At 53.0% G+C, this 13694-nt stretch overlaps 7 protein-coding genes across 8 annotated transcripts; 2 read left to right on the forward strand and 5 right to left on the reverse strand.

Annotated features, from left to right (window-relative positions):
- Positions 1-44: 44 nt before the first annotated feature.
- Positions 45-2201, forward strand: POL12 (DNA-directed DNA polymerase alpha subunit POL12; the record flags this gene model as incomplete). Its single annotated transcript, XM_046086629.1, has 4 exons — positions 45-373; positions 439-624; positions 677-1973; positions 2028-2201. 4 exons carry the CDS (start codon positions 45-47, stop codon positions 2199-2201), a joined length of 1986 nt encoding a protein of 661 aa, XP_045942594.1.
- Positions 2202-2409: 208 nt separating this feature from the next.
- Positions 2410-2964, reverse strand: LDX57_004951 (Apc13 domain protein; the record flags this gene model as incomplete). Its single annotated transcript, XM_046086630.1, has 1 exon — positions 2410-2964. The coding sequence occupies one exon, from the start codon at positions 2962-2964 to the stop codon at positions 2410-2412; it is 555 nt and encodes a 184-aa protein (XP_045942595.1).
- Positions 2965-3821: 857 nt separating this feature from the next.
- LDX57_004952 (translation initiation factor eIF2B subunit delta) lies at positions 3822-5681 on the reverse strand (the record flags this gene model as incomplete). The annotated part of the gene is made up of 2 exons (XM_046086631.1): positions 4903-5681; positions 3822-4817 (listed from the first exon to the last, which is right to left on the reverse strand). Exons 1-2 carry the CDS (start codon positions 5614-5616, stop codon positions 3822-3824), a joined length of 1710 nt encoding a protein of 569 aa, XP_045942596.1. The 5' UTR covers positions 5617-5681.
- LDX57_004953 lies at positions 5663-8898 on the reverse strand. Of its 2 annotated transcripts, XM_046086633.1 has the most exons (3): positions 8359-8898; positions 7996-8302; positions 5663-7910 (listed from the first exon to the last, which is right to left on the reverse strand). In XM_046086633.1, exons 2-3 carry the CDS (start codon positions 8276-8278, stop codon positions 6235-6237), a joined length of 1959 nt encoding a protein of 652 aa, XP_045942598.1. In that variant the 5' UTR covers positions 8279-8302; positions 8359-8898; the 3' UTR covers positions 5663-6234. The 2 variants fall into 2 exon arrangements, with proteins under 2 accessions (XP_045942598.1, XP_045942597.1); XM_046086632.1 differs by having other exon boundaries at positions 7996-8898.
- A 350-nt stretch (positions 8899-9248) lies between these two features.
- On the reverse strand, positions 9249-9509 carry LDX57_004954 (uncharacterized protein; the record flags this gene model as incomplete). Its single annotated transcript, XM_046086634.1, has 1 exon — positions 9249-9509. One exon carries the CDS (start codon positions 9507-9509, stop codon positions 9249-9251), a length of 261 nt encoding a protein of 86 aa, XP_045942599.1.
- Positions 9510-10579: 1070 nt separating this feature from the next.
- LDX57_004955 (YoaK family protein) lies at positions 10580-11479 on the forward strand (the record flags this gene model as incomplete). The annotated part of the gene is made up of 2 exons (XM_046086635.1): positions 10580-10778; positions 10869-11479. The coding sequence occupies 2 exons, from the start codon at positions 10580-10582 to the stop codon at positions 11477-11479; spliced, it is 810 nt and encodes a 269-aa protein (XP_045942600.1).
- A 487-nt stretch (positions 11480-11966) lies between these two features.
- LDX57_004956 (uncharacterized protein) lies at positions 11967-12437 on the reverse strand (the record flags this gene model as incomplete). Its single annotated transcript, XM_046086636.1, has 1 exon — positions 11967-12437. The coding sequence occupies one exon, from the start codon at positions 12435-12437 to the stop codon at positions 11967-11969; it is 471 nt and encodes a 156-aa protein (XP_045942601.1).
- Positions 12438-13694: the final 1257 nt, after the last annotated feature.

Genomic DNA, 13694 nt, shown 5'->3' on the forward strand with positions numbered 1-13694 from the left:
CATTGCCCGAAGCACCTGAATTGAAGTTCACTCAAGTCGACACCATGGAAGACGACATCGTCGCTGAGCTCAATGAGCTCTTTGCGGGAGCCTCCCCCGGCGGGATTCCCCAGGATGTCCTGGCGGAACTGCAGTCCGTGTTGCGAGTGCACTCGATCGCCCCGCAAGAGCTGTTCTATAAGTGGGAATCATATTGTTTGAAGATGGGCGCGGAAGAGACGAAACTGAATCTGGACACTGTTCGCCTGTTTAAGCGAGATGTGCAAGACACCCTGGAGCGCGAGAGTCGAAGCAAGGCCGGACGACATGCGGATAACAGAAAGGCGACAACGGCAACCCCGCGGGCTAATACAACCTCTGATGTATTTGGCATGTAAGTATACCCGCTGTCAAATAATTGTCTTCTATCCCAGACTAAGTCTATTGATTGTGCCTTAGGCTCGATGGCCTGACACCAAATGCCTCCCACAACCGAACTCCTAATGCGAATGGCTCGGCGAAGCGCAAATCCGATTTTGGGTCGCCGTCCATCTCGAAGGTTGGAAGAGCTGGAAACAATGAGTCGCCGATGAGCTCTAAAACTCCCCGCAAGGTGAACGGCGGACCCGTGGGTGATGGGCCTCAGTAGGTGCTAGAGAACTTTGTCGTTAGTAAACCCCATTGACCGCAATCGCAGACCGGTACCATTCTCGGAACGTACGAATCCTGGACAGACGCTCGAAACCCTCAACTCGCACTTATCAGCGCCCGACACGCCTATGGCACCCTTCTCCGAGGCTCGGATAAAGCCCACGGCAAACACGGATCTCAAAAAGTTCGGATATAAACCTATGGCCATGCGGCAGTCGGAGGCGTCCGAGATCCTGGACGATCGAATCGACGAATTCATGGCGTTGTTTCAGAAACAATACGAGACCGAAGATCTCCCGTTTGGCAGTGCGTCTATTCAGAGCACGGGCGAGGTGTTTGCTGTTGGGCGGATCGCATCCGACAGTTTGGAGGGGAAGCTTAACCCGGCGTCCCTGGTGCTGGAAACCTCGAGACGAACGGGAGCTGGCTTACGAGTACCTCTGAAGATCGATTCGCTCCCGTCGGTGAACTTGATTCCCGGCCAGATTGTTGCACTCAGGGGCATCAATGCCTCAGGAAATTATTTTTCGGTCAAGGAAATACTTCCGACGCCGCTCCTCCCACCAGCGGCGTCGTCCGTGGCGGCACTGGATAACATCAACCACCGCTTGGAGGAGTCCGGATCTTCGCCATTGAACATTTTGGTTGCCTCGGGACCGTATACTGCCGATGATAATCTAGAATTCGAGCCACTACACGAGATTTGCCAGAAGGCCGCCGATAGCATGGCAGACAGCGTCATCCTGATGGGGCCATTCTTGGACATCGAGCACCCGCTGTTAGCGTCGGGGGATTTCGATCTTCCAGACTTCAACGGGGACCCGGACACAGTAACCCTAACCACAGTGTTCCGGCATTGTATCTCGACGCCACTGCAGCGCCTGGCTGCCGCTGTTCCCAGCATCACCATCGTCCTGGTCCCGTCCGTCCGCGATGCTGTGAGCAAACACGTCTCTTGGCCACAGGAACAGCTCCCGAAAAAGGAACTGGGACTACCAAAACAAGTGCGCATGGTCTCCAACCCCGTGACGTTATCTCTGAATGAGACAGTCATCGGCATGGGCTCGCATGACGTTCTATATGAACTCCGCAAGGAGGAGGTCCTTCAGGGACGGCCCACAGAAGGAAACCTGCTCACGCGACTACCAAACTACCTCATCGAGCAACGGCACTTCCTTCCCATCTTCCCCCCATCGTCGCGCGACTCCTTTCCCAAGCCTCCTATCGAGGACGCGCTGGCTACAGGCGCTATGCTCGACGTCAGTTATCTCAAGCTCGGAGAGTGGTGGAACGTGCGTCCGGACGTGCTCATCACGCCGAGTATGCTTCCACCATTTGTCAAGGTAAATCCCACTTTATGGACTGGATAGTACAGTGCTAATCGACCGTGTGTCTAGGTGGTCAACAGTGTCCTGGTCATCAACCCCGGCACACTCTCCAAACGACGCGCAGCCGGAACGTACGCACAGATGGCGATCCATCGCCGCGAGATCGACGAGGAGGAGCGCGAGCAGAAACAACTCAGCCATAAGCTTTACGAACGCGCGCGAGTAGATATCATCCGGATATAGGATAGGATATAGTGTATTGATAGGCTTTACCTACTAGTGAACCATGAAATGAAATAACGACCGGGTATAATAATCATCCTCCATCCATCCATCCATCCATCCCATACCATATCAATCAACCCAACACCAACACCATAGAACAAACCGTGTCCATAGTCTCGAACTCCACACTCGCACCAGGATCGAAAAAAAAAAAAAAGAAAAAAGATCACCTCAAACAAATAACCTCCCTCCTCCCTCCCATCCTCCTCCCACTCTCCTTAACCCTCACCCTAACCCCCGCCGCACTTCCACTCCCCACCCCCATATTCAACCCCCCAATCCCACCAGAACCACCACCAGCAAGACCACCCCCCAAAAGCCCACCCCCGCCCCTCCCCCCAACACCCCCACTCGCACCCATGAGCTCCTCCATGCCCAGATCGCGCCACACCGCCTCGCGTCTCCGCTCCATCGCCCTCGCGATCCCAAACGCCGCGTGCTGGTCCGGGACCACGTCGTCTTCGTCTTCCGGGTTCGGGGGCTGGTATTGCGCTGCGACGTAGATGTCTTCGATGGGGAGATAGGAGGGGACGAGGGTGGGGGATGACGAGCCGTATGTTACTGTTGTGGTTCCGGAGCCGGTGGCGCCGTTGTTGGTGTTGCTGGCGGTTGGGGCGTGCGTTGTTGTTGTGGTTGTTGTGCCGGGGTTGGAGGAGGTGAGGAGGGATGTGTGTGGGCGGGTGAAGTCTTCGTAGAAGTCGGCGAGACGGGGGTGGTGCATGTGGATGTTTGTGGGGGAGGAGTCTTTGCTCTAGAGGGAAAGTTTGTTAGCTTTGGGTTTGGATGGGTTGGTTGGGAGGGGTGGATGGAGAGAAGGTAGAGTAGGAGGCAGGGAGGAGAAAGGAGAAGCATACCATTTTGAATTGTGTTGCTTGTTGTAGACTTGGACTTTAAATTTGGTGTGTACAGATAGATGGATGCACAATTGTTGAGAAGGTAGAGAAGTATGCAAGTAGTAAGGTAGAGAGAGGTTGTTGATTGCTTCAACACTGGCAGTATTGTCATAACCACGTGACTGGCTGGAAATATTGCCGGCACAAACTAGCGTTTATTTTAGTGAGGTACCGGCGCCTGGAGGCTTCGCTAGTACCCTTTCCTAGCCGAAAGATGGCAGAAATCTCTACGAGTGGATAGGAGTATATCAGTCTTTCTGTAATCAAACCTAGTACGCGTCTGTGGTGTATAAAAGCGCAGATTGCCTGAGAATTCTTCCCCGCGAGGATCTGGGCGGTCAGCTTAGCGTGGGCGGTCAGAGTCTCACAGGATATCTCAAGATGACTGACCGCCTAGGAGTCTTGCGGGCGGTGAGATTCCTCGTAAAAGGCCCATGCCTAGAAACAAATGCTGCATAGTGACCACACAAGTTGTAAGAAGGTATGAAACTTTTACTCTAATGCTGCCTACCTATACCAGTACACCATTTAGTCAATACACCAGATCAAATCCTCCAAGAATCAATGCCGTTCCATTCCATATCATCCTCAAGCCCGAGATTAAAAACAACGAAAATAAAGAGACCACAGATTCATTCCAGCTAGAGAGAAAATGGGTAAAAAAGAAGAAATCAAATCAAGCCTCTCACAGATTCGTACTCATCCGATGCACAATAGGCACGGCACTAGGCGGCAAGCTGCCCATCTCCGTAACCACCATGTCCACGTATTCGGCGGGGGTGACATCGTACATGATGTTGAGCAGCTGCAGGTTCGCGGTGTCTTTCCAGCTCGCCAGAGGGGAATCGCTGTTCTTAGGAATGTTGGCGGGTTCGGGACTGGGAGCAGCCGCCTTGCTGCCCTTCTTCGTGGTCTCTGCTTGTGCGGCGGCTTCGGCGGCAGGGTCTGGTAGATCGGTGAATTGATGCGCAGGGGGGTGGGGAACCATCTCGTCGGCATCGGCAATCTCGTTGACGACGATGCTGTCCAGCGCAACGCGGTCGGTGAACTTGACGGTCTCGCAGCACACGATCACGGGGACTTCAACGCCGCCGGCACGCTCCTTGGCCGACATGGCGACCAGCGCCGTGCCGACTCGCGAGTACAACCGTCCGTTACTGGTCATGGCGTGAGCGCCGAGGAAAACACGAGTAGCATCCTTGATCGCGTGACTGATGCCATTCACCAGCGAGTACTGCACTTCCAGACCGGCGTTGGCGAGCGTGCGCGCCATGTTCTTGCCCTCGAACAGGGGACGAGAGTCGATGATGGATACGCGGAACTTCTTGCCCTGCTTGTGCGCGGTGAGAAGCGTCTGCTTGACAATCGAGCTGCCCGCAAACGTGACAATCACATCGCCATCCTGGATCTTCTGCGCAGCGCTTCCCGCAATGACCTGGTCGGCCACCGTGATTTTTTCCCGGATAAAGCTGTCGATGAAATCGCTGAGCGACGCCTTGGCGCTAGCCTCTGGCATGGACGGGTCAATGGACGAGATGGCCAGCTTAAGAGCCCGAATGGCATTGCCCTGACTGATCGAGAGCGGTCGACATGTCGAAAGGTAGGTGATCTGATGAGACAGGTGGGTGGTCAAGTGGCGAGGCAGCGAAGTACCCAGAGGGGTAGTGTAAACCTCGATAACCTAAACGCGGATCAGCATGAACGCTCCCCAGACAACAGGAACACCCCCTCCAACCAACAAAGAGAGAAAAGCAAAGAAAACATACTCTCTTGAACGCCAACAACGTAGCCACACACCGAGCACTACTCCCACAAACCACATAATCCCTCATTTGCAGTCCCAGCGCCAAAACAGCCGGATGCACCTCTTTGCCAGCCCCCGCAATAGTTGTCCTCCTGGGCTGCCCATACAAATGTCCAAACACCGCCACGCTCTTATCCTCCTGCTTCTTCTTCGCCTCCACGGGTGCTCCGCCATGCGCAGAGCCTCTCCGATGCCGCTGACCTTTCTGCGACGCGCCCGCCCCAGCAGACGCATCCTTCGCTCCGGCGCCCCCAGCTCCTCCTCCTCCAGCCCCCCCAGCACCACCCGCACCGCCCTTCTTGGACGGCGTGCCCGGTCCGGCAGGGGCAGCGCCGCCGCCAGCAGCCTCTCGCTCGAGTCTCTCGCGAGCGCGCCGCGCCGTTTTCTCCGCCTTGGCTTTCTTTTTCAGCTCGGCGGGCGTGAGCTTCGCGTCGGCTCCGTCGGCCGGGGCACCGGCACCAGCGTCGGCCTTGGCTTGTTGTTTAGGTTGTTTGGGCTGCTTCGCGGGGGTGGGTTTCGAGGCGGGTTCGGTGGACTGCGGTTGTGAGGGCTGCGAGGGCTGCTGCTGGGTCTGCATTTCTGGGACGGATTGCGACGGCGTAGAAGGGGCGGGTGTAGAAGTTTCCAGGGACGCGGATTGCGTAGACTCGACAGGGTTCGCCATGGTGGATTGCATGGGTCGAGACGAATGCGAGAAGGGCGAGGGGAATTGGCGAGGTTCGAAGAGAGAGAGAATCGGAGGGGCACAATTCAATGAATGAGTAATAATGGGAAATTACTGCATCGGGCGACTTTTTTCTGCCTCAGGCGGTGAATAATGCGCTTATGTAATTATGCATGAACATGGCCCGATTCGGAAGTGGGTTAGCATGCAGGACAAACAGGATGCCTGAACACGCGCAGGCAGGCTTCTACGGTACTCGCTAGAACACGGATGGAAGGAATCATCATCAATTGCATCGTGATTAGTCTGTCATGCCGGCATCAAATTATGGCATACATTCATCTCGTCATTTCGTCAGGCCAAAAAAAAGTCACAAGAATCGAAAAAAAAAAGGAGGCAAGAATCAAAAAGACAAAAGACTCGAGAAAGAGAAAAAGAAGGCAGACAAGAAATAACCTCCCAAGGTAATAGACAGCCTCTAATCTCCAGGGAAAAAAGGTCAGGGTATCAGGGCCTCTCCATCCGCTGTCCATCTACAAGAACCAATGAGAACAAACTCCGATCGCAGTGCGCCGTAAGCCCAAACAAACAAAAAGCCGCCCAATGTGCAGCCCAAACCAGACCTATCGGTTATTGGTAGATGTCTCCTAGAGCTCGTCGGCGTTTGCGACTTGGATGTCCCTGGACTGCTCGGAAGCGTTCATGGTCGGACGCCAACTTGCGTTTGAAAAGACTGAGGTCCATGAGGAGATCTTCCATATGAGATTGCATGTCTTGGGCTTCGAGGTGATTGTCATTGATACGGATGGTATCCTCGTCATCTTCCCAGACAAGATCTGGCTCGGTTTCAACGTCTGATGTAGGTGATCCGGGACGATTCTCCTTATCTCGAGCGGACAAGCAGCTGTCGTTTTCGCTTACAGTGCTTAAACTGGTGCTGCGTTTCTCGAGGGTCACCGGAGGAATTGGGTTCTTTAAACTATCGAGTGCGAGTTTAAGATGGTTGCGGAGCGCTTCGTTCTCAGTCTGTAGTTGTTTAATCTTGCACTCACTGACCATCTTCGTCTCTTCCATCATTCGCTGGAGTTTCTCCACCTTCTGCTGGTAATCTTCAAGCTTCTCATTCTGCATATCAGTCTCCCGTTTGTTTGCTGTGGCAAGGCTGACACTGAGTTGAAGTGTGCGAATCGTCTCGGCCATTTCTGCGATCTGTTTATCTCGTTCCGCCGCAGAGAGATGATCCTGGTTTACTCGAGCCCGCGTGCGGATGTGCTTGGCTTGGTCTGCATACCGCAGGGTCGATAGGGTTTCCTCGTAATCTGACGGCGAGATACAAGCAATCATGGCCGTTTTCGAGTTACCTCCCAAGCTATCTTTCAGTAACCAGGTGAGTATAGAGTCTCGATAGGGCACCACATCTTTGCCTTTACGTTTGCCCTGTCGGCCGGCTTTGGGATCCGCCAGCGCTGCGATGACTCGGCCTAGTGTCGTCAGTGATTTGTTAATGTTGGACCCCTCGCGCAGCCGCTGGCCGGTGGCTTCGGTGGACTTGGCTCGTTCAGAACCCGCCAGATCAACGAGACGAATACGCGCTGTACGCTCGGTGGTTTCGTCGGTGGACAGGTCGTGGTGGATCTGCTTCAGAGTGATCGTAAAGACGGCGTGGGAACGCGAGGAAGTGTCGTTCATCTTGGTGCTTGCAACAGTCCGCGAAACGTCTCCCTTGCGCATGAATTTCATGAGTTCTGTAAAGTTGCGCACCGACACTTCGGTAAGATCTTTGATGTAGGGCCCCTCAGACGGCGACTCGCGAATGCGAAGATAATGCGGAGGGTCCGTTCGGGGGACTAGCAGGTCGCGCACATGCTCATTGTAAACCTCGAAGTAGGACACGCGGACGTTGAAACTCATATCGGCGGTTTGTGCGCCCTCAATGCGCTGGAACAGATCCTCGCAGGTCCGCGGGATGAGCCCGGGTTGATCTGGGGTCCCCATCATCGTGTAACTCTTTCCGGAACCGGTTTGACCGTAGGCAAAAATGCACGTGTGGTATCCTTCGAAATTGTGGTCGAGAAACTCCTCTCCGAGGCAATTGTACACATCCTCCTGATAGGCGTAGTGCTCGTCATCTTTGTCATGCGACCAAAACGAGTTGTCGAATATGAACGACTTGTCCTCCAAGATCTTCCCTCGGGCCTGTGATTTCGGCTTCCCTTCGTCTTGCGGGTTGATGCGCGGCGCTCTTAGCTTGGTCATTTGCGTATTCGGGTCCATGGTGATCAGACACTCGGCATTGCGGTCGATCTCTATACATCATAGCCACATGTGAGTTCAACATTCACCTCCTGCACGTTTCCATCCAATTCAACCTCCCAGACGATAAGCACATACCTCTAGGCAAGAAATTCCGCACCCGCACCACCACGCGCACATTCCCTCCAGGCGACGGACTAGCCACCCCCTCCATGCGACTCGGCGACATGACGACGCCCTGTTTGGCGCGCAGGGAAGGGCTAGATGCGGTGGACCGCAGAGCAGCAGAAGAGGCATTGGTGGAGCGAATGGACGGACTGGTTATCCCGGTGATGGCGGAGCCTGCAGACGTGATCGAGGACTGCGAGCTGGGGCCGGTGCCATGGCCAAGGTGGTTGTAGAAACGGGGATCCAAGGCCATGTCCTGACAGGAATGCCTCAACAACTGTTCAAACTGAGTGACGAGGTCTCGTTGGCGATTTAGAAGGTAATGGTACATACAGGCTCGTACCACCGATGGATGGCGAGAATGGGGGGAGGACAGGCGCCGCAGGAAGTAGATGGATAGCTAGGAAGGTCGCTTGGAGGTTATTTGCTGCTGGGAAAGGGCCGAGGCACAAAGGTGAGACGAGACGAGACGAGGGTGTCGGATGGTCGCTCCTGCGAGGTTACTTGCTTCCCGTTTGTTTTCTCCGGAGAAAGCAGCGACAGCGACAGCGACAAGCCAGGATTTTATGTTCCAGGGCCACGACGTGCAGGCGAACACATGGATTAGGGGACCGGTCGGTATTTCCAACAAGGGAGTGTGTCGGGGAGATATGCCAGAGAGACTGCTGCGATGGAGGATCAAAGAGAGAAACATGCAGTGAACACAACGCAAGGACCAGAGACAGAGTGGAATCTGGAGCGCGGGAGAGAGACAGGAAAGACGTGGAGAGGATAAGGACGAGAATAAGAATTAATGCACTGCATTCCACTTTGCATCAGTTTGGTTTTTGCCCGATTCGGAGTGTTGGCGGCCTGAGGCAGCGACGGTCGAGCTGGACCGGTTGCCATAGCAATTCGCCAGGTTTCCAGCTGGCCATCATCTGTCGGTCAGGCCTTGGGCACTTGGCCCAGGTCTAGATGATTCATTGCGTTTTCTAGTGCTCGACAGATGCCATTGTTCTACGGATAACAATAATTCTCCCGGGTGCATAATTTACGTAAGTTGTTCTCGTGGTGCCGGTGAACTCAATTCCATTGGGATGTCGGCATATTAACTATATGTTTTAAACATACAACATCATATCACTTCATTTCGTTTCATTTCAATTTTCAAATCATGCGTGTCAGCATATTCGTAATTTGCCTGGCCTTCTCAGGCGACAGTATCAGCTGCGATGCAGTATTTAGTCAAAGTCTTCGGTGGCAGCTTCATAGGCATCAGCCTCGGGCTGTTGATGAGGGCCTTTAGAGGACATCCTCTCGCCGTCGGTGTATGCATAGCGATCGGGGACAGGATTCCCATTCTTATCCAGCGTAGTCTCAAGCAATTCCTCAGTGTTCCATGCGGGATTGACAGAGGAGCTGTTTTGTTTTTGCTCATCTTGTTGAGCCCCGGTCATGTTGCGGAACACGTTTTCCAACTTGGAGGTCGGCATAGTAGGCATGTTGGCGTTGTTACTGTTGATTGGTTAGACCTTGTCTGCACGCCCAGCAAGCTACTTGCCAGCAGCTTCTGAGGTACTTTGAAGGCACCTTTTTCCGAGACACGTACCAGCAAGCTATGGATTGATTCAGATTCGTATGTGATGTAGCAGTATTCGAGTCATATCTGGGGAAAAACAAGAGAATTGTGCGAAGTTGCGGGGCTTACTTATATGGCAATGGGTGGCGTTGATGATACGATTATGACGATGACATCCATCGCCATTCCCGCGTCGGGACGGAGTCACTGGACGAGTCGAGACTCGAGGACAAAGAAGCTGATTGCTTGCTGGTAAAAGCGTGAGGTCATGACTGTCGCTCGTTCAATGAGGATGAGGGAGTCCGTCAGGGTCGACGTGTTCTGCTCAATAGGCTCAATATGCTCATTAATGATTATGTTCTGATTGTGTCATCAGCGGCCCGGGATTCTGTCTGAATGGAGACATTTCGATAGAATGGAAAAACCAATCTTCCTGTATGCTTTGGCAATGCCGAGGCTGACAGCGAGGTCAGGCATTTTTTCCCTTTCCACCTGCACTCCATCGTGCATGTTTATTGCATGGCTTCCCATTATTCCCGTCAATGCTCCATCAATAATATCAGCCCATAATGAGGAATTTCTCAGCCCTATCCGTGCGGGGCGTGGGCCTGATCCACTGGCAAACAACCGAGTCGCAGCGGTGGATTCTGGCAAGCAGTTAGTGGCTCGCCGAGACAAATCAAATGGAGCGAGCCCGATGTCGCAATCAGGCAGCAGCTATTATCATTGGGAGAGAACTGGATGCAGTGATGGACGATCGCAGAAGCAATTGATTGAGGGGGATGGTTGAAGACTCACTAACGCACGCCATCGGAGACGCTCCGGCGAAAAGATACGGATGACTCCGACCGCAAATTTTCTGCCCTCCCGAATTAAAAGTCACTCTTTCCCTCTTCCCATCTCCTCCATTTGGGCTTGGCCGTCCACTCCTTTCCCCTATCCCAGGCCCTTCACTCTCTTTTCCTCATACCTGGGACCCTCTCGTGTCAGACAATGGCGGAAAACAAAACCAGCGACGGGCCCCGCGACCTGGAAGCGCAGCCGGCGCAATCGTCGTCGCTGACCCAGCGATGGAAGCAATCCGTTGACCCCAAGCACGCCGACCTCATCTGTATCCTGCTGTGTCTGGTCACCGGTCTCTGCGACAGCAGTGCCTACAATGCCTGGTCCTGTTTCTTGGCCATGCAAACCGGTTCGTGGCTCCCCTTCTCCAACTTTCCCCCCTCAAATCGGCCGAGAAACCCCAAGAAACCCCAAACTAACAGACACCAACCAACGCCAGGAAACACCATTTTCCTTGGCCTTGGCGCATCTGGCCAACCCAGCAACAAGCCGTGGGGCTGGTTGAAATCGCTCGTCTCCATTGCGGCCTTCTTCATTGGCGCATTCGTCTTCTCCAACATCACCCGTCGCGTCGGCGCCCTCCGCCGCGGCACCCTGTTCCTGTCGTTCCTGGCGCAAACCATCTTGATCGTGATCGCCGTCGCCCTGATCGAAGCCGACCTGATCCCTCACACCTCGGATGATATGACCCTGACCGGAGGCCCGCTGTTCCTGGAGCTGATTCCCATTGCGCTGCTGGCGTTCCAGTCCGCCGGATCCATCACCTCCAGTCGGTCTCTGGGGTATAATGAAATTCCCACCGTCGTGTTGACAAGCGTATACTTCGACGTGGCGTCGGATCCGAAACTGGCGCAGGTGCCGACGACGAATCCCAAGCGGAACCGTCGCGTGGGCGGCGTTGTCGCGCTGCTGGTTGGAGCGATCGTAGGCGGGTGGCTGAGTAAAAGTAGCGGTGGAATGCAGTCGGCGCTGTGGATGGCAGCTGGGTTCAAGTTCGTGATTGGACTGGGATGGCTGGTCTGGAAGGAAAAGAAGACGGAGGCGAAGTAGACGGATCGACGGAAGGCGGGGATAGAGGTTTGATTATTTGGATGGACTTCGACGACGTGGTAATATAGTCATAGACATAGATCGAGGACCTCGGTTCTTTTCGTACAGATGATAGATCAATTATTAATTCGGCCTGATCGGTCAATTCTCCTGCAAGGATTTTCGTGGCGGAGAGGTTTGTCAAACAATGTACTGCCATTGGTTCCTGAGAGAAACTTCATTTGGAAATCTTCTCGCCATGAAACCCAGCCTTGTTGATTGATGACTTGTCAGACATAAGACAGGGGCAACACAGCCACTAAGTACAAGCAACATCTGCAAAGCTTCACCTAGAAGGTACATCCGTCACCACACACGTCCGACAGACCCGACCGCAACACCCATCTGCTCAGTAGAACGAAAAGAAGGGAAACAAGTAATCATCGAATAAGGTAAACATTGCAAACATGTCCAGTGACACCGTCCTGAACAGCAGAAGCGACAAAGATCAGGAAGTAAGAAACGATCCCATCTGAACGACATCGTTGACGCACTGATTCATTGCTTCGAACCTCACCAAGCGACAGCTTTCGCTCTCCAGATGATTGAGGAGAGCAGCCAGGGTGACAAACTCCTTGCCACAATTGCCTTTATTTGGACACTGGTAGAGATTCTGCTTGTGGACTGGAGAGTTTAGATGCTGGTTAAGACCATGCACGGTGAAGAACTCCCCATGGCAGATATAGCATTGCCAAAAAGAACCATTGAAGGCATGGTTGGTGGCAGAGTACTGAGCGGAGTCTTCAGGATACCATTCGATCTGCTTCTTCGTGATAAATCCGCTTGGGTCGTTCCTGTTCACGATCCGGTAAACCTTTTCTCGGTTAAGCGACGGGGCGTTTTGACAGGATCCGTTCTCAAGATGCGAGGTGACACCGCTGGCAGAAGTAAAGCTGTGCTTGCAAAACGGGCAGATCATGGTGAGACCACGGTGAACACTCGAGTTCAGATGCTAGATATAGAACCGTCAATTGTCAGTATGGAGACCGCGTGAGTATCATGGTAAAGGGCGGAGTTCTAGTAATCGACGTATCTCACCGTTTTGAGATTGTTCTCATTCGTAAAGTGTCGATCGCAAGCAGGGCAGTAGTTTTTGAAATGAGACTTATCTCGCATGTGCTGGTTGGCGGCATTGAGGGAACCAAAGACCCTGTCACATGTCTCACATTCATGGACCGGAGCCCGATGGCTTTTGGCGTCCATATGCTGGTTCAAGGCATTGATGGAATAGAAATTCTTATAACAGGTCCTACATTCGTAGACAGGGGCCCAATGATCTTTGGCATCCATGTGTTGGTTACAAGAATACTGCGTCCGAAAGACACGCCCACAGGTCTGACATTCAATGGAGAAATTCCAGAAGTTCACCTCACCTGCATAATTGATGTAGAAGGAATTAGCCGCGAACATCTTGTAGAGTAGAGATTGGGGATGGAGACTCGAGGCTTAGGAGCTGGGTGAGTTGCGGAAAGAAGGTAAGGCTAGGAAGCTGGCGAAGGAGGGGAAGATGACAGGTGACTTGGAGCAGTCCCTCGTCCTTGCCATATTAGGTCTCAGTTAATTGACCAAGCATAGCCTAGATTTGGTGCCACCCTGACTTTCGATCACTTTGCCCCGATCTCAAATATAGGGACTTGACCTAAGCGAGACGAAAGTCATATTGAGCCATGGGTTTATACCTTGACGTGCCCTTAATTCTAGTAGGATTTGGAATACCAGACAGAGTAGAGCTAGATATGTGCATGGAATAAAATAGCTACAGCAATGAAGACTTCTAGTCGAGCCACTCATAGGCAGGAAACCTAAACAGTGAATGTAAAAACAGAAGGCATGAGATAAGCAGGAACAGCTATTTCACTGGCGTTGATGTTGGAGAGGCGAATCTAGACAAGACTCTCATACGGTCTTTCTTTTCAGTTCTTTCTCATGCTAGTTTGCCCAGAATTCGGCTCTTTCCATGCCACGGGTTTTTTTAACACAGATGGTATTATGCAACTTAAGATATATCCATGCTCCAGAATGGCTAATGTTTAAAGTCAACGCCCCCTTGTCATATAGTACGTTTCCACTTCCCTCCTGTGGTCTCCCGCATTTTGTGGCGCTCTATTACCACCCCAAGAGTTGATCCATCGCCTTCCAAAAGAGAGAACCTCGCACCACCAGGGCCTTGCCAGAG

The sequence above is a fragment of the Aspergillus melleus genome (assembly GCF_016097325.1).
Source record: "Aspergillus melleus strain CBS 546.65 chromosome Unknown contig2, whole genome shotgun sequence".
NCBI classification, from domain to species: domain Eukaryota; kingdom Fungi; phylum Ascomycota; class Eurotiomycetes; order Eurotiales; family Aspergillaceae; genus Aspergillus; species Aspergillus melleus.

Coding starts and splice junctions, on each gene's coding strand:
- LDX57_004953 (XM_046086632.1), bottom strand. CDS start 8,356: ATGTACCATTACCTTCTAAATCGCCAACGAGACCTCGTCACTCAGTTT. Junction 7,911..7,995: donor GCGGAATTTCTTGCCTAGAG/GTATGTGCTTAT, acceptor TATGATGTATAG/AGATCGACCGCAATGCCGAG.